Source organism: Branchiostoma lanceolatum, chromosome 19 (assembly GCF_035083965.1).
Source record: "Branchiostoma lanceolatum isolate klBraLanc5 chromosome 19, klBraLanc5.hap2, whole genome shotgun sequence".
Lineage (NCBI taxonomy): Eukaryota > Metazoa > Chordata > Leptocardii > Amphioxiformes > Branchiostomatidae > Branchiostoma > Branchiostoma lanceolatum.
In genome coordinates, this window is record NC_089740.1 from 3,488,944 (window position 1) to 3,516,698 (window position 27,755).

A 27,755-nucleotide genomic window follows, 5' to 3' on the forward strand; every position below is an offset into this window, starting at 1 on the left:
ATTTTCCGAATGGTATATTTGGGAAAGAATATGAATAAATGCTTACCAGCCCGTTGTTTGCTTCTCTATATTTTTAGATTTCACTAATGGACATTGATGACTCTTTTGTTGGAGCCATCTATGCATAACGGTCAGGCATCGTTCCATGTACTACACAGGGATTTTTGAATCGCATGCTTGATGCTACTGGATGCATTTCTTATGTTGTTCAGGTGTGTTGGTATATCTCCTTGTTGTTATTTGCTTAGTTATTATTTATCGAATTGTCATCATTTCCTTGCTTATTTAAGTGAATTTTTTTTGCGTTCAGTTAGGTACTTCTTATTTTTATACGTAACACTTTCGTTAATAGTTTTTATTATTATTACTATTATTATTATTATCATTATTAGTTATTGGTTTGTTAGTTGTTATGGGAATAAGTTGTTAATTACTCCTTTATTTCTACACCTTAAATTGCTTAAGAAAAATAGTGAAGGAGCATATTGGTCTTAACTTTCCCCAGCACCATATATTTTTATTAGTTCTATAGGTACGTGTGCTTTTTTACCCGTGTGAAATAAAGAATACAAAAAGAATACAAATTCTTCCCAGCAACTGACCTATTTCCCCAAAATCTTCTAATATTTGCAAAATGTTAGAACATCTTTTAGCATGCTGTTTCAAAATAATGTTGCATTTCTGCTGGAACACTGTACAACTATTTACAGCGTCAAACAGATGTTAAAAATCGTTCTAATCAGTTATTTATTTCTGATTGTTATAAATTATGAAAAAATATTGGAACAAAAGGCAACAAACACCCACACCCACATATATGTAACGCGGAACCGACTCTACCGTAAAGCTTTCATTTTGCAGTCCCCTCTACTGGATATATTCATCGGGCTGTTGGACGCAATATCTGCCGTTCCAACCAATAATTGCCAGATAATCAGAGCGGACATAATGATGAATTAGTACTTTGTCGTGCGAAGCCTTATAACCAATACGCACGACTTCAGAGCGGCTTTTTCTGGTCCTGCCTTGATAAAGAACCGTCTGCCAACAAAGCCCTGTCGATCGATAATACGGTATGTTCTGTGTTAATTGGATATTTTGAGTGACATCTAGCGATGTCGATGGCTTTGTATGATTTCTGAAGTGGTTTTTTGATTTTTGGCGACGTTTCAGGTGCGCGCGACTTCAGAGCGGATTTTTCTGGTCCTGCCTTGATAAAGAACCGTCTGCCAACAAAGCCCTGTCGATCGATAATATGGTATGTTCTGTGTTAATTGGATATTTTGAGTGACATCCAGCAATGTCGATAGCTGTGTATGCTTTCTGGGGTGGTCTGTACATTCTATTCTACTCCGAGCTTTTTGAGGATCAAACAAAAAGCATCATTGCTTATAGAGACCATCCCCTTTTATATTAACAGAAGGCGACAGCAAGAAAACTAAACGAATGCATCCTCTGCAAACTCCAAATTTGATGATAAAGGGAGAAAAAATAGGTACAATAAATGGATCAATTTTCAAAATAGACATAAAAATGTTGTAACAAGAATTGAAGCGCTGGAACATGATATCACAGGCAGCATATATTTTATTCCTGTATTCAAGAAGTGCACAAAGTGACACTAGTTTGCTAGACTGGTATCCCTTACAAAGTTGGTAACTCATGTAACTTTTACACTGGTGCCACCTTTACAAACATGGAAATAGTTTCACTTCTACAACTACACCCATGGCTACAACACTGGTGCCACCGTTAAAAGGTTTCACTTACCACAAAACTAGCTACGTCGCTAGTGTCAATTTTAGAAATACAATCAAGGATCCAACACGGCATATTTTCCCATTTTGATATTTGATGTTGACCATCTCCGGAGGGAGAAAAAGTTTTGTTTTTTTCCTCTCAAAACCAGACGAGCCTTAATGAGTGCGCTGATCATGATGTCCTCTATAATATCTACTTGCTGTAGCCTAAAGCAACAAAAAGAAAGATTAAGTGACCTAATAATGCCATGTTGATTAGAAACGAAGATTTGAAAAAGGTCCTGATACGTTATGTTTGTGTACAGAAACTGCAAGTTGAATAAGTCAATTTCATTCAGGTGTAAAATTAGTACCTGATTCGGTTGGAGAAGTATAATGCTGTCGAAGGAGAGGGAAGGGTTCTGCCTTCCACTTCCGTACCCTAGATACAATTAGAAACAGCCAACTACGCCTACTAGAATTTGATTTATCAAGTTTGTTATTTTTTGTATGTGGCATTGTTAGAATAAGTTAGACAGGTTTACAAACATAATCCGAAAATGTCGTAGACCATTTGACAATTACATTTTTAGAGTGATGTTGCCCCTAATGAAATCTTAACATGTGGTATTGTCCGTGATATTATAGGATTCAAAATGCTGGATACCCACCATGTTCTTATATTTCAATTTTCATTATTATGGGGTAAGGCGAATACTGTAAGGCTGAATTGCGAGGAGCACACAATTGGCGGGGCAAGATCGCAAGGGTCTGAAGCGACTGCCATTCGGCGCACAGGTGACCTCAATACGACAATTGCCCCATGTGCGGCCATAGGACTGAAATTGCAACGCTGCCACCAGTGTAATAGTTATCAACTGTTTATTGTTATACAATGGACAGTGAAGGGCGAGTAGAGTTCAGTTCTTTCTTTTGAAGCAGCTATTGTTAATTGTTGGTGTAGCTTGTCAGTTTGTAAAATGGGCAACTTTTTTCCAGGCGACACTAGTGAAATAAACACTCAAAGGTTCTTTTATTAAATATCATGTCAAATATTTGTACAATGACAAATATTTTAATTTGATAACTGTGTTGTACGTATAATTACACTCTACCCCGTAATATGTACCGAAGTCAATGACTACATCGATAACATCTTCTTATGATTTTAGTTATGAACTAATCAATCTTTTTACGCAATGTAACAGTTCATTTTCAATAATTACATATAAAAATACAAATACAAATAGAAATAACAATTTCATTACCTGGATTTCTAACACTTATCGACGTATTAATCATTACTGTGTGAAGGAGGTCAGTGACACACGGCAGGAGTATTGTAGTTGACCGTGTTCGTGCGTTTGCAGCTATAACTCACAATCCCTTTGCCGCATTCGTATGTAGCTTGACTTGTCGTCTGCTAGTATGCGCGAGATTATGCACCTTTATTACTTCGCCGCAGTCTTTATAGGTCATTATCATTTTATGATACATCAGGAAACACTCTTATCTTCATGGAGGTGTTGAAAAGGTCAATAATGTCGTTGACTTTTGTGGGTATGTGCTAAAAGGGATATTGGGTTTTGCGTTGTTTCGACATCCTTAGAGGCTTAGTCTAGCGGCTTGACACCAGCTGGTGCCAATCTAATGGGGATCATGAACGCAAGGAAGATGTTAGTTTCCGGGCTCCTACTCTGCCTGTAACTGAGATGGATAGGATTATCGATATATATATCAGTTATGCAAATAAGGTCTTTATTTGCATGATTGACAAGAAGAGACTTAAGTTCTGTGGTGGAAAGGGATGAGAATTTAGTTTTTGCGGCATTTCAAAGGTAAGTAACGGAAACATTTACTAGATATGGATCAGGCAAATTTTGGCCTCATTAAAATAATTTACATTTATGAGCAAATTCCTAAAATAGCCTTCTTGCTAAAAAAAGACTTTCATATTTTGAACAAATTGTTTTTGTCTGGGTCTGTGTTTTGGGGTCTATAAATGATGATCTTTTTGTCTGAAATTTGGCAAGTCGGTAGTTAAAGAGGATATCAAACACCTTAGCCACAGTGCAAACACCAGTATTATTTTGCAACACTTCTTTGGTGAACAGCGTTTTTCTAAATCTTCACCTCAATTTTTCTTAAATATAGAATTATCAGTGCCGTGATTTTAAGCTGTCTTGTTTAATCTCCTCACCTTATTTTTGAACGATTTGCGAAAGGCATTTGTCTCTTGAAATCCAGTTTGCTCTCTCTTATATCCGTTGCTTTATATGGCTAATGATCTTCTTGTCCTACCTGGAGAATGCAATACAAGAGTATACTATTAGCTTAAACATTCGTTATCAGAGTCAGGCAAAAAATCTCTTAAACAACAAGAGCTATGTATTCACCACTCAAAAAAATCACTTCCAGAACACGAACTTACAAACTTCCAAGTTCCGCTGAAGTACCGTGGATAGCCGCTAGGAGGACCGTAATCGAACTCGACCTTTTTTTCCCCGATCCCTATACATATATCAAACATCATGACGACCAATCAAGAACAATTTTAGTTATTCTAATGACAAACAAAAGATTGAACACAACGGTTCCGCTGCAGTACCGTAGGATGCCACCAAGAGACCCATTTTCGTTCGTCTCTCCGACAGCTACCAAATATTATCAACATCCATCCATTGCTTGCCTGAGTGTATTTTCTCTGTATTAATACGAATAAATGAAATGAAACGAATGGCTTCAAGAGTTATGCCCTACATCCTCAGAAACTCCACCATAGCAAAAACGAATACCTAACATTCTGCCGAAGGTAATTAAGGATAGGTTATTCCGGCTAACCGGCTATATCCCATGTGACAAAACACGGAGCTAACTCTTCTTCAGTAAGCCAGTCTCTCTTCTTCTGAATGTTGTTTTTGAAATAGTTTTTTTACAGATTTTGCCTTAATGTTTTTCAATGAGCAACATATACGCATGGGCACATGCCTGTTGATAGGTCAGCACAACAGCGGCATCTAGCGAATCACAAGCGAAGTACATAAGTTTACGTTCCTGATTTCGTTCGTAAGTTGATCGTATAAGTAGTACTGTAAATGCAGAAATGTTCGCAGTGGTTTTATGCTTTCGGTTTTCGCGGCGACGTTTCAACGCAAACATAAAACCACTGCGAACATTTTTGTCCAATACTGTAGCAGTATGTGACTATAGCGCTGCCGCAAACTTAAAACCACCGCAAACACTCCATATTTGCCTTAGCGTAAAATGAAAACCACGCAATCTTAAATGCATTTATAGTATTAAGAATAAAAAGAGCAAAAGTCAAGAATCAGGTCATTATGACAGTGTATATCATCTCAATAAACGAAATTGGGGTTAGAAAATGTCCTGATCAACCCTTCAACTCTAAAACACGAAATCTAAGATCTCAAATCTTCGTGAAATGTTTATAGCTCTTTGTATTTATTTAGTCTATTTTTTTTACTACTAGTGGTTTAACCCTCAAACCACCGTATGGGGTCAAAACTTACTCCAGGCGTATATCAACATGTGCCATTTTGACATTTTTAGTCGAAAACAAAATTCCTCCTATGAGTTTGTTTCTAAATATGGCTCATAACTTCTCTTACGTTTTCACCGAGATTTTCTCTTTGTTGATTAAGTTATCCTAGAAAGTTTACGCGTGGTCCAGTGGGGTCAAAACTGACCCCAGCAAAATCTGCACTCATAGATATTGTTTGATACTTATCATCTAGTAACATGTATGCCAAGGGTAATCATGATCATAGTAACAAAATATCATTTTGCAGAAACGTGAAAAAACAACATTTTCTAATGAACGCAAAGATTTATGACGTTGCGACGTATTATGACGTTATCTATGTGATTTTATTGGCGAAAACCACTGAATTGGGTATTTCCTCATAGCTCAAAGGTACACGATAAAACTTAAATAGAATTCTGTATGATAAATGATAATATATCCAATGACGTTATTTGTCGATGGCAACAGAAACGACGTCGAGATGACGTCATAAAATTACATTCATATTTAGCTACCACTAGTTTTTTTTTAATGCATTTTTTCATTATATAACCTAAAAGCACAATAACAATGGACTAAACGTTTATATTAAGATTGTCTCTGTTTCAATGAACATGGCAATGATGAAATTTGAGGTTGAAGTAGCCGGTTATAGCTAATCTAATTATATCGCCGCCATCTTAGATTGTGACCGATGACGTAATAAAATTTGCATAAATTATGAATATTACTTCATTAAAGTTAAAGTGAATTACATTAGGTGGTATTGATATAAGGAAAATAAGTGCAGTTTATAAAACAACCCTAAAATCGCATTGTTAAATCCAACATTAGGGACTTTTTCCAAATATGGCTCTCAGAAACCGGTTGCCATAGCAACATGAAAACATAAATTAGTTATTTAATTTATTTCAAATTGTTGCCAACGAAATCTTGTCAAAGGTGACCAGGTTTGGTTGTTCTAGCGTAAGCCATTCGAATGCTATATGACATCTAGTGTTGGCGCAGGCCTCAAATTAGCCCACTTGTTTGAATAGCGTTAGTTGCAAAAGACGATGTTCCCTCTTTTTGCATAAAGTATGATAATAAGCAGAAATTATTCACACCTTGTCATGTCAAACTGTGCCTTATAGATTAATGGAACTTTACATATATACAAATGACAAAAAGAGTCACCAAAAAGCTGTATTTGTAGAAAACATTGTGGGGTCAGTTTTGACCCCATACGGTAAGATTAGCAGTAAAAAAGCTACGGTGGTTTGAGGGTTAATCTTTTTTTTTTAAGAACAAGTGACGACTTTTCGCAAATGTGATGAATATGGATATATGGTTTTCTTCATAATCGTATGAGAGATTGTAAAAAACAGGGCAATGTGGTTTGGTGTTTAGGGTTGTCGATTTAGAATCTGAATGTTCTGGGTTCGAATCCTAACCAGACCCTAAATATACGCCCTTGGGAAAAACACTTTACCATCTACATCTATTTCTTTACTCGACAGGTGAAAATGAGTACAGAGCTCCTGAAATAAACATACTCAGGTCTTACACAGCTCGTAGAACTAAACTGTACAAACCTAGCGTGTTATGCCTTAACATAAAGCGGGTTACCAGTTACGGAAAACAAAAAAGGGAACAGAGCAATGAAAGACCACACGAACTGCCACCTTCTACCTTTGAACTCTTGATCCACCTAGCTGGCATACCGTTACTGAGAAAAAAAAGAAAGACATGATGGTTTCAAGAACCAAATGTGGCCCCCCGTTTTACAATTGCTCTCTGAATAAAGTAACGTACAGAACGTACAGAGGGTTTATGATTTTCCGCTAGTATCGGTTGGTCTTGGTGCCAGCCGATACTAGTGTGTTGGCGCTAAAGCTCTCCGAATTGCAGATAATCCTCGCCAGGATCTGTACCTGGAGATATCCCGGAACCTTTTAGATAATGAGCTAACAGATCTTCGCAATTATGTCAGCGGTGCAAAGATTTTACCAGCGGGATTCGTTCAGAAAGCCAACGCTCACCAGATCTTTAACCAACTGGAGAAAGAACAGAAGATAAAACCGGGAGATCTCACCCTTCTGTCCAACCTGTTGAGAAAAATCGGCAGACTTGACTACGCTGAGCAGACGGAAAAAATCGCTGAAAATGAAAGGAAAGGTATGTTACAGTCCACATAATCCAAGGATCGTAGGACTAGTACACATTTAGTCAGTCAGTAAATTCTGTTGCTGTTTTGAACGCACTCAGCACCTTGAACGTGACCTTCGGATTTGGCAGTCAAATACTTTGTAATATGTATGAGTTATTGTCACGTAGCACTAAGCAACGAAGATAAGAATCTGGATTACTATGCCATGGGGTTGTTCAATGCCTCAACGTTAACGCTGTAGTTAAAGTTAAATAAGTCATGTACGCTATGCTACTTGTACATTTCGCGAAAGCGTTGGATCTGTCTTCAGACCAAGGTTAATGTCTCAATGACCTAGTAACACCCACAACACCTCTCCTAGGACTTTTTATTTTCTTTATTCCGAGTTAACGGCTCTCCTGAATTGTTTGTGTGTCATTAGTATGCGTGTTTATTCTGTTGGCCTGACTTTATGAATGTTTTCAAGCCCTACGTACTTGTCACGTACGAGTAAACATGTCTGGGCGCCATTCGTGACAGACTAGGGCGCGCCCGGTAAATAAACAATATGGCTGCGCTGGTTTAAGTGTTTGCCTAGGTTTCAAACCATCAATCAATTAAGGGAACAAAGTGGAAGCAAAGGTACCGCCTTTTTAGTCTCTACCAGACTAACCGCGTCGGCTATAGAGAGAACATTTGCCGGGGGACTTTGGCCATGGAGGATAACATTCCCATCCGCAGTTGCAATATTGGACCCTATCTCCATAGCCGACCCCCTTCATACAGTTGACTCTATTTGGCCAATTTCTACTATTTTCCCAGCGACCCGCAGAGGCTGGTAGAGTCTACCGCCTTTTAAGCCCTCACAATGTTCGGCCAACAATTTTTACTAACCAACAATTTCTGAATGTTCAGCCATACAGATACAATAAAATGTTCGTCATGAATTTCTTGCTCGTTTGATGTTTTTTCGATGTTAACGTTACAAGTGACTAATTCTGATACCCTGAATCCATTCCTCTGAAAAAGGATCACCCCAACCCTCCACCCGCCAGCTGAAGAGGAATTCGGAAGATGGAGAACATTTTCCAGTGAAGAAGAAACCAGCTTCTTTTAGAAAAGAGGAGTCATTAGTGGGAGGTGAGAGGTTCTGTACATGGCATTATGAAGGCAAACTGTTAACAAGTGTGTGTGTGTGTGTGTGTGTGTGAGGAGGGGGTAACAAGGGCTTGCAATATCACCTACATATGCAAATGAGTGGAGCTTTGCAGGATCTAAAAATTCCTTTTATCCACCTACAATGTATGTTGATGGTAAGGCCATGTTGATTTAATCCTATGGATGGCATACACACGCGCACCAATTTTCGTCTGTTTCCAACAGAAAAAAAATGTTTTCGGCCATACTGTGTGTAAATTGTGTAAATCAGCTGCAAAATGATACATTCAGCAAATCGAAACAAATATTTGAGAACACGGACACTAATCGTGGAATGCCGAAGTCCATTTCAAAGTCAAAAAAAGGAGATGTGAAGGAACAAAAATGATTTTTTTTCGGTGTACCATACTCAGTGTGTTTAGTGATTTGTTCAATCTTCCCGATTGCAAAGTTTTCATAATGAAGGCAATTTCCCAGAGGATATCATTCAAATAATAAAATAAACAGGGCCTAAGTGACCAGTAATACTTATTTTCTACGTTGTTTCACAGGTGTTCGTAAGTACTTCTTTTTCATCAAGGAAAAGGTGAGCTCAGACTGGAAGGACCTGGCCTTCCATCTTGGATTTGACCGGCCAGACATCGACAACATCGATGGAAGAAACCGAGATGACAAGTCTCGCTGTATGGACCTGTTGGAGGAATGGCTCAAGCGTAACGGAGAAAGAGGCACCACAGTGGCCCTGATGGAGGCTCTGATCAAGGCAAAGCTACAGAGTGTTGTAGATGGTCTGAGGAAGAACTTCCCTGGTAATGTTATTTTTTTGTACTCTCCTCGTTGATAAATTCTAATCCGCAGCTAATATTCAAAGTTGTACATTTCATTCCATTACAAAAGCATAGTCTGTAATTTTTTATTCAGCTGACTCAAAGTTGCTTAGACAGCACCTTCCTAATCTAAAAATCCCCTTAGCCAACTCTTTTTTTCTCTTAGTCTTCTATCATCACTTTAAAGTTGGCAGCATTAAAGATAGCCTGAGGAATTTTGAAGAATCAAATCACTAATGAAGCGAGTTGAATATTTTGACAGAAACCAGAATCTCCATCTGTAATTCTAGGAAAACCCCTGGTATGTTAGAAATTTGAAGAGACTCCATTCTAGAATATCAAAGCCAAATTTGTTTGTCTTACAGTTTGCTTTTTCGTTGCTCAGAAAAATGTTGTATAATGAAAGTTTTATTGCAAATTCCTGCCCGTGAGGTTATTACATATGTGCATGTAACACGGAGAGGACGGACAAACAATGATGAACAATATAACATATGACTATGCTAGTCTAAACTACTGACACGAAGTTCTAATTTATTGGGTTCGGCTTCTTTTTCCGAGACAGTGGAAGACGAATGATCTCACTTTTTCAGTAATGTTTGGGTTTTGTCCACATAATTCAGTTGTCTTCTTCATTGACAGGTGTGTTTAGAGGCTATTTCAGAAAGTAAATCAGAAATGATAGGAAGCTCATTTCAGATTGTACTGCCAGTAGATTTTTGTGACATTCAGTAAAGTTTGAAATTTAACAAAGTGTAAAGTTACCCTTTTAGACGACCTTCAGGCCAAACTTCCCAAAGACACTGGGCTTGTTGACCTACTGTTTACGTTATCAGCACTCCCTTCAGTAGATCAAACTTCTAAAACAGATGCATCCTCTGTTACATAATGATGTCCTTGCATGTTGCCTTCGTCAGATTTTCTTCAATAAAATATGTGGAGTTTGAAATCTTACTACAGTGTTTCTCTATTCCAGATGAGTTCCAGACGTCTGTGAAGAAGTACTATGAGTTGAAACTGTCTCACTTTAAGCCTCTGATCTGGAATGACAACTTCCAACTTGACCTAAGTAACATCTTCACCCAGTTGCAGTTGATACGAACAAGTGAAAGACAGCCCAAAACATCTAAAGAGTACAGAAAGTCAGGGTGCATGAGAGAAGAACAAAGGAAAGAACTGGAATCATTAGACGACTTATTCAAGCCAGATGTCACAGGACTGTCCACAGTACCAAGGTGCATTCTGATTGAGGGAGAGGCCGGAGGGGGAAAGACAATGTTTCTGTCCAAAGAAGCCCTAGATGCCGTCTCACAGAAAACAGAGCTGGGCAGACGGCACGACATCGTCCTGTTGATCCGACTTCGGGAGGTGAGAGAGGGAGAGACCATAGAGGAGATGGTGTGGGACCAATGTGTTCCTAAAACAACTGAAGGAGTTGATGTACAGTCCATCAGAACAATCCTACAAAGAAACAGTTCCCGTGTGCTCTTCCTCCTAGATGGGTATGATGAGCTGCAGTCTGAGGCCAGGGCACCCAAGCAGGCTATTCCAGAACTTCTGGATGGTAAAATGTACCCAAACAGCACGATTGTGATCACCTCCCGACCCTCAGCAGGAGTGCAGCAGTACACAGGGCCAGACTATCACATGCACATCATGGGATTCTCACGTACACATGCGCAGATATTTGTGAGGAAATATTTCTCGAAAAATCTTGAGCTAGCAGAGAGGTTCATCAGGCAATATTTCCCGGACGATGACGATGATAACGACTACGATGATGACGATGATGATGAAGACGACGACGATGGTTATGAAGATGATTTTGATCTATTAAGTAACCTAATCCAAACCCCAATTTTCCTGCTATTGGTCTGTGTGCTTTGGGAAGAGGACCAAGAGATTGTGACTACTGGAACAAAGACGCGGTTGTACAACAACCTGCTGACATGTCTGGTCAGAAAGCACTGTAAGCGAGAAGGTGTTAACATGCCAGCAGAGAGGCTGCCCACAGAGGTTGCTGAGTCATTACTGCAGCTTGGAAAACTTTCGCTAGAGGCACTGCTGAGGAATGAGTCCCTGCTTGATCTTGCAGAAGTAGAGAGAGAGAAGGCTAATTCTGAGTTACTGTTAAAGTTGGGTGTGGTCTCATTGCAGCTTTCTTCCTCAAGACTGAATCCTAAGAAACAGCTGAACTTTTCCCACAAGACCATGCAAGAGTTCCTGGCCGGACGATATGCTGCTCATGCTCTCTTGAGCCAGGACATTGAACAGCTGCTGCAGCTCACCTCCATAAGCAAGGCACTTGAACTCAGTAACCTACTTCAGTTCACGTCTGGCTGTGACTCAAGGGCAGCACAAACGGTGATGGAAGAACTCAGGAAGCTCAGCAGCAGAGAGTTCACACACTTGCAACCAGAACACTTTGAAAACTCAAATGGACCAAAGGATCGGGACATGCAAATGAGCTTACAAACTTATGAAAGGTTTGCATACCTGTGCCTTTACATCCTTAGTGAGAGACAAGAACCGGAAGTGCTTCAGAGCATCAGTCAAGCCCTGCCAACCATTATGCTGGACAGCTCCATTAACAGTAGAGAAGCCACATCCTTTAAGTATTACATGCAAAATCTTCATTCAGCAAACCTGCCAGACAGGCTCATACTTACGATCCATGAAAGCACTGACAGCAGAGACACAGTTCAGTACCTACAGCAGTGTTTTACAACTTCACTCCCTGGACTTAGATTGGACTTGAAACTATTAGGAACGTTTGACTCACCTTATCAGACAACCAAGCTGGTCTCAGTTCTGAAGAATGTTCCTTGTCTGTGGGCATTGGACCTGTCAGACACAAAACTAACACCATCATCACTCCGGCCACTTGTGCAGAGTTTCAGCCAAATGTCTCTGTTAGAGGAGTTGGATTTTTCAGGAAACCCTGACCTTGGTGATGCAGGGATGGACGTATTACAGGTTGGGCTGTCCAAGGTTCCACACCTGGCTGTACTCCGTCTTAGGTCTGTAGGTATGACAGCTGTGGGCATGTCATCCCTGGCTCCCTCCATGCGCGAACTAGTGGCACTGAAAGAACTGGATATAAGCGAAAATGAGATTGGTGACACTGGGCTGGAATCACTCATCACTGTCGTTCCCATCTTCACTGCCATGCAGGTATTTCGCCTGGCAGAGATCCTCATCAGCCGCACAGGCATGCGCAAACTGGTCCCTGTATTGTGTCACTTAACCAGACTCATCCAACTGGACATTAGTGGAAATGACATAGGAGACCTCGGGCTAGAATGCCTGGCTGCTATCCTCCACCACCTAACAGACATGAAGGTGTTGGTTCTCAGAGAGACAGGTATCAGTGACAAGGGCATATCATTCCTGCTCAAAGCTCTACCTCACCTGATACAATTACAGGTGTTGGTTGTGAGTTGCAATGAGATAGGAGACTCAGGGATTGTCTCACTGGCGCAAACACTTTGCAAGCTTCGAAGCTTGGACACGGAACAAGAACCACCTGGTGACAAGAGTCTGGCCACAGCCCCGCACTTCAACACCACACTAAATGAGCTGGACATCGGATGGAGTAGTGTAACAGGAGCCGGACTCGGAAGGGTCGTACAGCTCATCAGCGCACTTCCAGCACTGACCAGGCTTAACATGGGCACACTTGCAGAACTGCCTGACACCGCTGCCATGGCTCTGGCCGAGGCTCTACCCAGACTCCCTGCCCTGGAGTGGCTGAACCTGCGGAACATATCCATGGAGTTTGTAGGGTTCCGGGCTGTGCTCCAGGCTGCTGAGGAGCACCCTACGCTGGAGAGGCTGTGGTGAGTTTTTTTTTTTTATCCTGTAGACATGATGTAATTTGTCATCAAAGGCACTCTAAGAAAGTATTAAGTATTCGATTGAATCATGATATAAATGATTAAATGTGTTCTTTTGCAGTAATACTGTTTACACTATCAATAAAATACCTGCACGCACTTGTTCATGTAAATCCTAATTAGACATGCACCAAACTTAGCCTGTGTTTACACAATCTCTCGCTGGCTGGGGTTAATGACCCTCTCCACCAGGGGGTGGTAACTATCGGGCCGACCGCTAGGAGCGCGATTTAGTCAAGCTAAACCAAACTTAAGCGTGCCAAGGTGTGACCATATGTCTGTGATTTGACTAAGTAGGGGTCTCTGTTTCTCTTTTGCTATATACAGCTACTCTTGGTTTCGAGTTCCTGAAGGAGCGGACACCACAGCCAGCTGCCTGGTGCTGTACAACCCCTGAGTTGCCAACATCCCGACCTGTTCTGTACATTGTCTCAGCATTTGTCATGTTTTATAACTAGTTATGAAATTTTTATAAAGATTGATATCGATGTAGAACTTCGAGGGTAAGTCAGAAAGAAACGCCTTTAGCAGGAACATCCTTTGTGTATGAAATGAGTTGAAATTGGCAGAAATGTAAAGGCACATGTCTTCTTGAGACTCAACTATCTAAATTTGCTGTTCAGATTTTAATGAGTGACTGTGTTTTTTTGAGTTGACCACACCCTTGAACTTTAGGCAAACAGCAGTACAAGGGAGGTTCAATTAGTAGTAAAATGGGAAATTCTCTTACCCGCTTGCAATTATTGTAGGAGACTGAAACTTCACATGTATCAAAATGCATATCTCTATGAGCTACATGCTTATTGTCATTTCTTAGCTTCAATCATTCTTTTTCGTTGCTCGAACGGAGTGATGTATTAGTTGAATTCCGAGCCGCAGAACACAGTGAATCATCATCATCAAGGAACTGGATATGCGTTGTGTCGTTTAAGGTTCTTATAGACTGCATTCTCATTATGTAAGAGACAAAACACTAGTTGTTAAACACGTAATATCTGTATTAATAAGTTTTGTTTCTCTTTAGTTAATGGGAAAGTAATCTACAAAAATCTTCAATCAACACATCACGTATTCGGCAATGAATTCGACTGGCTCCATCATCACACCGTACTCCATCCTAGCAACTGTAAAAGTTAAATAGTTAATTAAGAAATGAAAATTGGCATGTAAGTTGTAGATACATATATATCATAAATCAAGTGGGGTTTCAGATTCTTACAGTGATTGTAAGTGGGTCAGGTCTGAATCAGCTGCTCATAAAAATTTAGATAACAAATTGAGATATTTCAGTCTCAGGAAGAGATGTGCCTTTACCTTCGTGCAAAATTTAAACTCATTTCATAGAACAATAGACCTGCAATGATACTAAAGACGTTTTTTTTTTCTGACTTACCCCCGTCCTTTTACATTTTGCATGATATTCCAATTATGAAGTCAAGGCTTACACAATTCTAATCCTGGTCGCAGCGAGATCGCAGTGCGATCGCAATCTAGTGGAATGGGGGCTTAAATAATTTGGGATAGGCTATTCCAGCTATCTCTAGTGCATCACAACATTTCATGTGACGAAATACGAAGTTTCCTCATCTTCAGCATTCCAGTTTCTCTACTATACTGATGGTTTTTTTTCAGTATAGCTTGTGAAGATTTTGCCATAACGTTGTTCATTGAGCCAACATATATTCATGTTGCCGAATAGGTAAGCACAGCACGGCCATCTAGTGAAACACATAAAAAGTACATATGCAACCATAGCATTAATCTACATCGAACGTCTGGAAATGCATGACAATACCCAATCGATTCCTTGGGCCAAACAATCCCTACAGTCATAAGCATCTACTGTGACAATCTAAATAATTCAAGCAATAGGTACGATGGAAAATAGTTTCAAGGTTTAGGTTGTGGTGAGATGGTAGTGGTTGAATACAATGTTGAAGATTATTTTCAGTTTTGCCATAGTGTATCACTTCTGATAAAACATAACCATGCATACATATGGACTTTTCTACTTACAAATTCAAAGGAAGATAAAAACATGTTGCTTTCTACATTACCAGCTGGGCATTTTGTCTTTCTTTTTGATGGACATACGATAATTTCGTGGTCATTCAAGAAAACATGCCCATATATATATTATAAACTGATAAATCGTACGACGTATCAAATGGCGCTACAAATATGTTCACTTCAACTCATTTTCCACAACATATAAAGCTTTTTCTTCGTTTCGACTTTACACACTGCTTTCTCTGCTTAGCGCATATCACTTTTGAAAAATATGTAGTATGAAAGCTGAACACACGCCACTACCAGTAGACTAGTACCCTGCTCTAGTGCCTGTACGACTGTGTGGCACGAGGGCTATAAAAACGAAGATGCATCCTGCCCAATACACAAAAAGTGTTTACCGGGAAGATAATCCAATTTCTTATACGCTTTCCAAGAATTTAAGTACACGGGGCATGTGCTCAGAATGCCCGTGGAACGACATGCCAAAACAGCGCTGCACTGGCAACCTTACAACGAGAAAAAAGGAAACGGGGAAGACCAAAACTTACATTGCTACAGATACTACAGAAGGACCAACTGGGGATTACTCTAAAAGGAGCAGAAATCATGGCCCCAAACCGTACTGAATGGAGAAAGCTTGCTGCCCGATGTGCCATTAGACATGGGAGGATCTAAATCTAAGTACTAAGTTTCCAAGAACTCAGTCCACATTTTATCGGCGAATGGCATCGGAGAAATTCGTTGATCTAACAAATTAAAAAAGACAGAAAATATGTTGCCAAGTTTTTTTTTGTCTTTTTGATAACATGATTGCCTTCTAGGCGCCACAGGTGGTGGAACCACTTACGATATAGCCATTTACCATTGTAGAAGCAAATTGCACTTAGCACATGCATTATTGATAGACCAATCAGTGGCTTAACTACACATGGTCAAAACACGATTTGTGCATAAATTATTCATGCCGTACTGACTTTCTAAATAAAAATATTCGAATATGTTTCGGAATATGAACGCCTTTGCATGAGTGCTCTTTTAAAATCCAAAATGGCTATTTCATTCACTTCAAGACACAATCGATATTGCCAACAAGCTCCACCATTTTGATTAATGATGTAAACAGTGTCCGACTTGACCCAGGAGGATTCATAATAAGTAACCAACGCCCGATATTTTACTTAAACATTCCATCAGATAAATACAGTCACAGTTCTTTGTCATGAAAATAATGCCCAATGTTATTCACCAATAAAGAGCACGAGATTCCTTGCTCATACACACACACCAAACGCAATTTTCCACACTACTTACACAGTTCAATAGGTAATTGTCAGTTTTATGGCAACGCCTGATGTCCAAATGGACCCAGGAGAATTCATAATAAGTAACCACTGACCGATATTATTTAAAGATTCCATCACATAAATACAGTCACTCCACATTCTCTATTCTTTGTCATGAAAACAGTTTCGAATGTTATTTACCTATACAGAACATGAGATTCCTTGTCCATCTGGACACACCTACCGCAATTTTTCACACCACTTACACAGTTCAATAGGTAATTGTCGGTGTTATGGCAACGCCTGGTGTATAATGGGTTACCACGAGAGATAAAGACAGCCTTCGCTACTGCCATTCCCCTGGTATCAGATATAGTCTTCAGAAGGTCCAAGAAATTATTTAGTATCACGCAAGGTCATCATTGAATGAGTGAGACAGAGCTTGCAGTTCTTAAGGTAAGACACTTGGACCTTTCTATCTCTTTTAAGTTCTTTGTATTCGGTAGAATGGCTATAAATGACAATGTGGTGGATGTTAACTGGGCGTGAAACTATTGCGGTTCAGTAGCTTGGGAGGACATTGGATTTTTCACACCAATGGCGTTTACCCACTTGCCACGTTTGTTTGTAGTGAGACACCATTTTGAATATGTGTCACAACTGTTTTGGACATGGTTGTTTGACACACAACTATGCTCACATTTACGAAGTATTTCATATGTGAGGTTCAAGAACACATGTATACAATACATACATTACATGCATTATACAGCAAAAGGTTGGTGTGGTCAGAATGAAAAAAAGCCTTGTATCTCCGAGATGACATACCAAGTACACGTTGTTTTTTGTGACCACATGAATGCCTTCATATTAGTGCTTGCACAAAACATGCAGAATGTGACATGTAGATAAGTAAGACCTAAGGAAAGATAAGACTTAATGTAAGATAAGATTAAGACTTCATTTTATCTTTCATGTTAATCTAACTTAGAGCCTTCCTATGTGAGTATTAGGACCTTCAAAGGTGGTCTCAAATTATTGAAGATTATAGAATAAAACCGAACCTTTGTTCGGACATGTCATTATTGCTATGATAAAAGTCTACCGACATTTTGGCAGGTAGTTGCTATTGGCTGTATACACGTAACATTGTTTAATACACATGATCGTTTTATATTTTATCGATCAACCATCACATACTTATATGGGTCATTTGGAATAACTTGATCTACACAATAATTCGTCTGTAGAATTAGATAATCTTATTCCCGTTACGATCAAGTCCGAGAACTAATTTGTGAGACTTTCGATAGACTATCGACACAGAACATGTTTTGCCGGAAACATAACCCAAATAATAATCCAAATTGGAAATTAGATAATCTTATTCTCCAGGTTACCATCAAGTCCGAGTGCTAATTTAAAAGATTCTCGACAGAATATCGACACAGAACATATTTTTCAGGAAACTTAACCCAAACAATAATCCATCTGGGAAATTACACAACCTTTCCTTCCGGTTACGGTCAAGTTCAAGTCCTAATTTGGACGCTAAAGGAAATAATTTGCTAACTTTGCATGCATGGACACGTCCCTTGCCAAGTGTTAAACAATACGAATCATTTATAATGATATTATGGGCAGTGTATATCGTATTAGGGCTACTTACAAATGTAAACCTCTGCCCTTAAATGATATACATGATGACAAATGTCCTTGTTTATTTAGTTAAAGACGTCCTCTGTGTCTACATTTATGCTGACGACCGTGAAGATGCAAGTCGTAGTCTCAGTGATGTAAAAGTTAGTCTTTTATTTTCACGTTTCGCGAAATAAACAGTAGGGAAAAATACGTATCTAGATGGCAAAGTCGATAATTAACCTCATTTATTTATTAATTCAGATTTACCACACTATCACCTTTTCAAGATGTCAACCCAGGCCAGACTGTAAGGTTTGGACCATCGCACACCGGGGCATGCCCCTACTCTTTTTCGAAAGGTGTGGCGGGTTCAATAACGTGCGCGGGGTGTGGCTCTCCCAAAACACGGGACCTCCATTTAATGTCCTATCCGAGGGACGTCCCTAACCGAAGCTAGGTACTCATTTGCACCTGAGTGAAGTGAGGGAATTTGTTTTCCCAAGGGCAAAACGTCCGGACGCATGTCCAGACATGTCTGGGGGCGACTCGGGATCGAACTCCGGTTTCCTTGTACGACGGCCGAATGTTCTAGCCGTTTCGTCACACGACGCCACTCATTTGGTCAATTCGATTTACCAAATCATATAGTATTCATAATAAAGCAAAACTTAGTAACAGTGATGCTCAAGTTCAACTGCTAGTCTGAAGGCTTCGATTGCGAAAGAATTGATATTTTGAATGTCTGGTCACGTCCTTCGCGAAGTGCTTAACGATAAGAATCATCTTTAACGACATTATGGCCACTTTATATCCTATTAAGGCTACTTACAAATTCAGGGCTCTGTCCTCAAAGGACATATATGCGGACAAATAAATGCGGACAAATATTTGTCTAGTTTAGTCTAAACTCAAACTGACAATATGGATATTGAAGGTCATGATCTCTGTAATGTGAATTTTATTTCACGTCCGTGGAAAATATATCTTTATCTTCAGTTCTGTGAGCATTGCTGTATGATATAATACCTACCTAGAGGACAAATATGCAGACAAATTTTCCTATTTGTTTAGTTCAGTCTAAACTCATACTGACAACAGCGATATCAAATGTCATGATCTCTGTAATGTGAAAGTTTGTTTCTTTATTTTAACGTTCGTGAATAATATATCTTTATCTTCAGTTGTATGAGCATTGGTATGTAATGATACCTACCTAGATGACAAATTAAAGACGATAATTAGTGTTGTACACGTACAAGTCACATAGACCCCATAAGTATAGTCATCTCGATTTAGAACGCTATGTGAGTTGTCATTAGATGGAGCCACGATTGAGGTATAACTTTGAGACTGCAGTTATCACATTCTGTACTTGAAGATGTTTCTATTGTCTTTCATAAAACAAAGCATTATGGAGATATCATACCTTTTTATTTACGAACCAATATCTCTACGGGTCCTCTACAGAGTCATTGCGTTGCTGTTTCAAATCTTGCTACGAGAATATATTTTGTCGAAGACGCATTTTTCTGAATGCAATTTCCATGGTTAATAGTTATAATCTTATTCAAATAACAACGTTAAACGACATGAAATGACTAACATGTTGAAATCAAGATTTACAATACGACCTCTAGAAAAAAGCTATGCAAACATTGTGAGAAGTTTCAACATAATCAACTTTTCTTTGAATAACCAGCTTCTTTGGCGACACTTGCAGACACACCAGATGGTTGAAGATTTCTAAGATCTGCAGTTCAAGGTAAATTTGCATCATTTATCTCCTCTAATCCAATATTAAGCCTTAATAATGACATATGAAAGTCTGCTACTTCCTAGATTATGCTTAAGAAACACATTTGTGGGGAGATAGCCTGGATACCAGACCCTTCGCACTAGACGAAACCCCATTGTCCCATGGGGAGCACAATCCACTATTAGGCCCTAATAGTGACATATCAAAGTCTGCTACTTTCTAGATTATTCTTAGGAAACACATTCGTGGCAAAATAGCCAGGATACCAGACCCTTCGCACGGGACGAAACCCCATTGTGCCCATACGCGATATAGAGTTGGCACCCGGCACCCGGTCTCTCTTTGTACCCGATCTGTAATATCTATCGCGCGAAGGATAATTAGGGGCCGTGTACTAATTGTGTTGGCGGGGCAAATTTTCTTCCCAGGCCGAAGGATTACCAACTGTAGCGCGGTGGTCTTGTACCCAGGCTAGTTGCTAAGTAGATCAAAATAGTAATCACATACAATTATCCCCGCACCGACAGTAATCTTGTTTTAAGGCATGCCAACTTTAATCACAGAGTGGCCCAAATGTACATGAGGGATGAAAGCTTGATTGCATTAAAGTATTACTGAACAAGCTTTTTTGCTGGATCCCTTATTGCAGCTTGCAGAAGCACAAGATGAGCAGTGGGAAGGGACGATTACAATCGTTGTAGACTCAAGGTAGGACGATCTCTTTTCGTGTATTTTTCTGTTCATTTTTAACGTTATAGTATGAGTGGTATGATTGACTGTAAAATGCTAACCGGGCTTTAAAGTCGTAGAAACCAACGATTTTCAATTATACTAGAGCCACAGGACGCTGTTGCCACTCAAACCAATACAGCTTTTGGTGGTAATTAAGGCCTGGGAAATAAATGCTTTATTTTCGGTTATTCGACCGACACAGACAAAAACCTGCCGATCCGAGCCGTTTCTTGTTCGGTCGCTGGCAAGGGCATCAAATTTTCGGTCTGAAACCTGAGTGATTAAATTTAAAACAGACTCTCTGTATTTCACATTCTGTTAACATATGATGGCTTCGAACAGTTTGTGTAAGAATATTTAGTGAACACGATACTTCTTTTTTCAGTTTATTGGTACAGTTGTGCTTGTAAAATGTATTTTTGTATGATTACAATACGACGTTGAAATATGCACTGCCTGATGCATTTCAGTGCTAAAATTTACATTCCTCAAATGTATTTGTCAAAATCTGCAAATTTAAAAAAAAAAGAGAATTCCTACCTACCGACCCGAATGTTTTACCGACCGTTACTGGAAGCACAACATTTTTTTCCTGGGCCCTAGGTTCTTGTTTACAACCTGTAACAATCATCAGTTTTTTTCTTCTATGTATTGTAGTCTTGCGTTTTGTGTACGTCTTCATGTGTGTTTTGATGTGCTTTGTGAAAGTCTGTATTGAGTTTTGAATGTTGTTCCCAGGGCTAACCCTTTTTAATAGCCTTTAGCTAGTTAGGTAGCCCAGGCTGTACTTTTGTACAGCCAAATAAAGCAATCAAATCAAATCAAATCTGCCAATCTTTCAACGGTCCTTCTACTACGTTCCTTTTGTTGGTTGTTGTGTACAAAGGGTCTTAAATCCCTGGGATTTACCAACAAGACGAAACTATTCACGCATCTAGCTAGTATAGCTCACGTTAACCCCACTAGGCCAAAAGCCTGAACTGCAACTTGGTCCACGATTGGGGATAAAACACGAACAAAGTTTACGTTGCAACTACGGTCTTTATTAGAGATTTATTTTTAATTATACAATTAAAGTGGTAGAAAAAGGGAGCACTTGTCCTGCAGGTATTTCTTTTATTACGTCCTATGGTAATTATTTGGGGGTACATTGCGTGACAGCAGAAAAGCATCACATGACCAACAAATGGATAATACCATCTTAATTCATCCAATATCGTCAGATTACTTACGTATAGACAATCTGGTTCACTTGGCAAGTACATAGACTTCAGAACACTCAGCTTTTCACGGGCAAGGTACATCTCGTCAACCACTACTATGTGTTTTGGTCCTGGTTTCCTAAATTTGATGATAATACGTGAACGATAATCATTATTGTATTTCTCTAATCAAGCTTTTCTATTTATTTTCTAACTTTTCATTACTCGCCGATTGTCAGCATTATTGTTTTGTTCACATTATCTCTGTTGTACGTATTCAAAATGACCCTGCTCCTGTGATGTCATTGACTGTATTTTGTTAGTAGTGCCGCTAACGTAAATCCTAAGCTTGAGCATGGCACCACTGTGTATGCGTCCTGTCTTTGAGTTTCGCAACAGCCAAAACAAAATTCTATCATTGATTTTTCAACCTATTTAGGGTAGAAAAACTACCAGTAACGCCTGATTTCTTTTTTGTTGTTCGTGGTGCCGCTAGAATATTAGCTATAAGCTTGAGCACGGCACCGCTGCGTCTGTGCACGCCTCTTGTCTTTGCCTTTTGCAATAATAAAAAAGCATTTCTATTATTGTGCTTTCAACCTATTGAAGGGTATAAAGACTACACAAACTAACAGTAAGGACTGATTCTCTTCCCAGATTTCGCAAAATGACTCCAGTCACCGCTGCCACCGTGTGCATCGTCCTTGTTTTTATTGGAGGACAAGTGTCGTCATTGCCAAGTGAGTGGTCTAATAAAGCATTCTGCACAACCGTTCGAGTTTAGAATTTATTATGATACCCTTCACAAAACACTCCTCAACTTTTGTATCTCTTTTCTAACTTTTCATTTCTCGCCCATTGTTTGCATTGTTTTGTTAACATTATACATTAACATATACATTATACATGTTCACATTCTACATTAACATATACATTTGTTCAAAATAACTTCTAAAACTGTTCCTGTGCACAAAAATATTGCAATATTTTTTGTCATCGGTGTGATTCCTGTATTTCGATACTGCCTTCTTTCAACGTTTGCTTGTCATATGTATGTTAGTATATAAGCACCGTTTCTTGCTTAACAGTATCTATTAAATGTAACACTACTTTACATTTGGAACCGTATAATCTTACCATTGTTGCCTAACAGTATCTATTAATCTAACAATACTTTACATTTGGGACTACATTGTAGGCAGTAACACCTAGCTTCAATGCACTGTGAACCAGTCAGTATTGCCCTGATGAAGTTGACAGACAGTCGTCTAAACGTCGCGTCTTGTACAATACTTGGTTGTGAATAAAGCAACATTGCTATTCAGTCATTCGCCAACCTGATGAAACTATTCACGGATGTACACATGTAAGTATATGGTTAGGGAACAGAAATAAAAATTAGCACACGGTGTGGCAATCAAGAGTAAAATGGGTGAACACAAGCTTCCGTCTTTTGACATTATCTTTAATGTTTAACCCGAATTGAACAGCAAGAAATACTGACAAAACATACTATATGACTACTCTCTATATTACCTTAAAAACAAATCCAGAAACAAGGTAACTTAATGGCGACGAAAATAAATCTTCAATACTGAAATTGAAATATCATTACAGCAACAACGCGGCTGCCCATACGGATCAGCAGGTCAAGTGAGCAAGGAGGTGAGGTATTTGGTATACTCTGTAGTAAAACGTGATTCTAAATTCACGATAAGTGGCGTTTATAGTCTGGTATTTCTGTGTCTATGTGTGTAGGTATATTGTGTATGTGTATGTGTATTTGTGTGTAGGTCCGTGTGCGTGCGTGTGTCCGTGTACGTTTTTGTGCGAACCAATAAACCATCACAGACAGAAAAAGAGTGTGTTTGTGTGAGTGTTTGTGTGTCTGTCTGTCTGTGTATGTGTGTGTGTGTGTGTGTGTGTGTGTGTGTGTGTGTACGTGTGCGTATGTATGTGTGTCCATGTGTGTGTCCGTTTTCTCACTTTTTTAAGATACACTATGCATGTTTTATCCTCAATGCATGAAGATCCATTATTGTAAATAAATGGTGACCGGTTAGTGACACATAAATTGCTGCTGTAAAGAACAGTCGACCCTCCCACAGGGACCCAGTAATACCTATTATGAACAATTGACTGCCATAAGCTATGATACAGATGAATAATTGATATTTCTTTTGTTGAAGGTCACTCTTCAACATCAGTTGACACAGATGGCGATGCAACTATCGACTACGGTTAGTTTTGATATCAAGAAACTTTTCAAGCACGTCAAAATCATGTATACAGCAAAGTTTTGGCTACTTTAAATGCATTTAAGTTTGCGTGGTGAGGTGAAAATGGAGTTGTCGAAGTGGTTTTAAGTTCGTGGCAGCACTATAGTCACATACTGCTACAGCATTGAACAAAAAATGTTTGCAGTAGTTTTAAGCTCGCGGTGAAACGGTCGCCGCGGAAACCACGAACATAAAACCACCGCGAACATTTCTGCATTTACAGTATTGCATTTAGAGCCTTCAGTAAGACAATTTTGATTAAGATTATCACAGCCGTTCCTCCTGTCTATTTCAAAGAGAGAGCCCCTTTTTATACGTGGTCTGAATTCCAGTGAGCTCTAGCTAAATCAAGCCACTAAGAAAAACAAACGAAACATCAATATGAAAATATTATTTTGACAGACTCACACCAAAAAATATCATATTTTATTGTGTCGTTAAAAATACTGAGGATTCCTCTTTCATATCAAATATCTTACCATCTTACATTTACTGAGTACCCCCGCCCCACCGTTGAACAATAAAGGAAACGATACGCTTATAAATGATCATGTTTCTCTGATAATTTTATTATTGCGTAAATATTTCACATTTTTCAACGCAGATGACGAAAGCATCAAGTTTATCAAAGGACAGGTTTTGCGGGCTGTAACCAAGACACCGGTACGTTGTTACAATACGTTGTCGAACCATGATATAACCTATGCTAAAGCTCTTGGACGATATACAGTTTATGGAAAAGTATTGAGCATTCCAATGCTGCGTAAGCATTGCGAGAACATTCTGTCGTATCTTGATTCTTGCAAAAAATTTATTTTTCATTTTCATTTTCGGTCGCGTATATCTTCACTTTGGCCCCTACTTCGCACAATGTCTATCATGATAATAATATTCGAAAAGGCTGACGTGACAGCGCATGCGCAATCAAGAACATAATCGCAGTACACTTTTGTTTTGACGCTTAAGACAGTTTGGTATAATTACAAAATCATGGATCAGATCGATATTCAGCAGAGATTTATTAAAAACAGATATGGTTTGATATAGGATTTTCTTTGTCTATAACCAGGTAATCTCTGTCACCTGCTGACGTTTCGGTGTCTGTCAGACACTTTCTTCGGAGCTTCTGAATGGAGTACTGCTTCTCGCCGCTATAAGTAGTCGATGTAGGTGGCGCTTTGAAGAAGGTGTCTGACAGACACCGAAACGTCAGCAGGTGAGATTACCTGGTTGTGGACAAAGAATCTCCTATATCCTATGTTCTACCAACCTGATGAAATTATTTTCAGATATGGTTTGAATTCTCTTTTTCATTCCAGGCCCACCCATTCCTGGTACTGACTAACAAAACCAGTGGGCTTGTGTATGAAGGATATCTGAAGGATGTTTTGAGCAGTCTTGCCCGAATCCTCAAGTTCGAATATGAGATCTACGAATCTCCTGATGGCAAATATGGAGTTCCCGACCACAGGGGAGTGTGGAACGGCATGGTGGGAGAGGTGGTGCATGGGGTGAGTATTGCCGGGGTACTTGTTTATTTGTTGTTGTTCTTTTTTATTTCAAGAAACATCAAATGATACAAAGAAATTGACAAAGGACGAAGACAAAGTGACGGCGGACTCAAGTTGAATACATTTTCTCGCCGCCACTTGTACATTGCAGAAAATATAATAGTTGATAAGACACCAAAACTTATAAATGGTAAATGAACAAATATCTAGTTGAAACGAAAGTCCAACCTCCCCTCCCAGAAGAAAACAAGCAAAAAGAATATGTAACATTTTTTTTTCTGTGATGTTGTCTTGTTTGTTACCTTAATGAGAAAAAGAGGTATTGTTTTCGGTCTGTCTGTGGGTTTGTGTTTCCGGACATTTTAGGTCAACATAACTTAAGACTCGGTGGATGGATTGTGATAATATTTAGTATGTGGGTAGGTCTTTGCAAGGCGAAGGTCAAGGTCAATTATGAGCCTCCTGATGTGCGACCTTAGCACTGCAGGAGAAGTTCATATTTTGATTTCTCGTGTTCTGGACAAGCTATGGTACGGTCATGAATTTGGGTATAGTTAATAGCTCTTGGGCTCGGAAAGAAGTTGCATAATTAACTTTCTGTTTAGTTTCAGTGTATTTATCTTACCGGGACTAACTTTCGACTAGTGGCGCTTTTCAAAGATTCCTGGGGGTTCAGTCCCTTACATAGAATAGAATTATATTGTGAAGAAAAAAAATGACAAATAATACAGGAATGAACACTAGAAAATATAGCCATGCAATAAACAACAAAAATAATGATTAGATAATAATTGGAAGTAACGATAACATAGTAGAACAGTAATATTGTGTCTAACTAGACGTCAGATCATGATAGGAGGAAATCAAAACATGGTCCCCCTAGCGGCTAGTTTTCTTATTGCAGGGGTGTTTGTGTCAAAATTTCTGTTCTCTATCATTACTACAGCGGGCCAACCTGACGCTCGCACCGCTAACAATCAGTTCCCTGTGAGAGAAGGTGGTTGACTTCACCAAGCTTTACCTGCACGTGACTGGGCCCTCAAGCGGCTAGTTCTCTTATTGCAGGGGTGTTTGTGTCAAAATTTCTGATCTCTATTATTACTACAGCGAGCCAACCTGACACTCGCACCACTGACAATCAGTTCCCTGCGAGAGAAAGTGGTGGACTTCACTAAACCTTACCTGCACGTTACTGGGCCCTCTAGCGGCTAGTTCTCTTATCGCAGGGGTGTCTGTGTCAAAATTTCTGTTTTTTACTATTACTACAGCGGGCCAACCTGACGCTTGCTCCGCTAACAATCAGTTCTCTGTGAGAGAAAGTGGTTGACTTCACCAAGCCTTACCTGCACGTGACTGGGCCCTCTAGCGGCTAGTTCTCTTATTGCATTGGTGTTTGTGTCGAAATTTCTGTTTTTTACTATTACCACAGCGGGCCAATCTGACTCTCGCACCGCTAACGATCAGTTCCCTGCGAGAGAAGGTGGTGGACTTCACCAAACCTTACCTGCACGTGGGTACTGACATGATGATGAGGACACCGAGTGAAGATGTGGACATCTTCTCCTTCCTCATGCCGTTTGAGCCCATCCTCTGGCTGACTATCTTAGGAGCCGTGCTTGGGGTCGCTCTTCTGCTGTTTCTCACCGCAAAAGCCAGGTTTGTTGAAAAAGGTTTTTCATTACCTCCATGAAAAAGTGAGGTATAGTTTTTGGTTTATTTGTCTATTATGTGTGTGTGTGTGTGTTTGTGTGCGTGTGTGAGTGAGTGAGTGTGTGTGTGTGTGTGTGTGTGTGTGGTCTGTGTTTGTGTGTTTGTGTGTGTGTGCGTGTGTGTGTGTGTGTGTGTGTGCCCGGATTTTGTGGTCAGCATAACTCAAGAACCTCTGGATGGATTGTAATGGTAATTATTATAATGCTGGAAGGTTTTAGGACGAATGTCAAGGTCAATTTGAGCTCCCCTGGTATTTGACCTTGTTCATTCACTCCGTTCCCATTTGATCCCATCAAATGCGTCCAGAAAACTACGTCTAGACGTAAAAACTAATAA

At 39.5% G+C, this 27,755-nt stretch overlaps 2 protein-coding genes across 2 annotated transcripts; both read left to right on the forward strand.

Moving 5' to 3' along the window:
- Positions 1–6,654: 6,654 nt before the first annotated feature.
- Positions 6,655–13,814, forward strand: LOC136425850 (NLR family CARD domain-containing protein 4-like). Its single transcript, XM_066414786.1, has 7 exons — positions 6,655–6,659; positions 7,256–7,440; positions 8,441–8,551; positions 9,121–9,394; positions 9,687–9,697; positions 10,373–13,235; positions 13,620–13,814. The coding sequence occupies exons 1-7, from the start codon at positions 6,655–6,657 to the stop codon at positions 13,687–13,689; spliced, it is 3,519 nt and encodes a 1,172-aa protein (XP_066270883.1). The 3' UTR covers positions 13,690–13,814.
- A 10,153-nt stretch (positions 13,815–23,967) lies between these two features.
- Positions 23,968–26,739, forward strand: LOC136425851 (probable glutamate receptor). Its single transcript, XM_066414787.1, has 5 exons — positions 23,968–23,977; positions 24,109–24,159; positions 24,803–24,861; positions 25,518–25,709; positions 26,656–26,739. The coding sequence occupies exons 1-5, from the start codon at positions 23,968–23,970 to the stop codon at positions 26,698–26,700; spliced, it is 357 nt and encodes a 118-aa protein (XP_066270884.1). The 3' UTR covers positions 26,701–26,739.
- Positions 26,740–27,755: the final 1,016 nt, after the last annotated feature.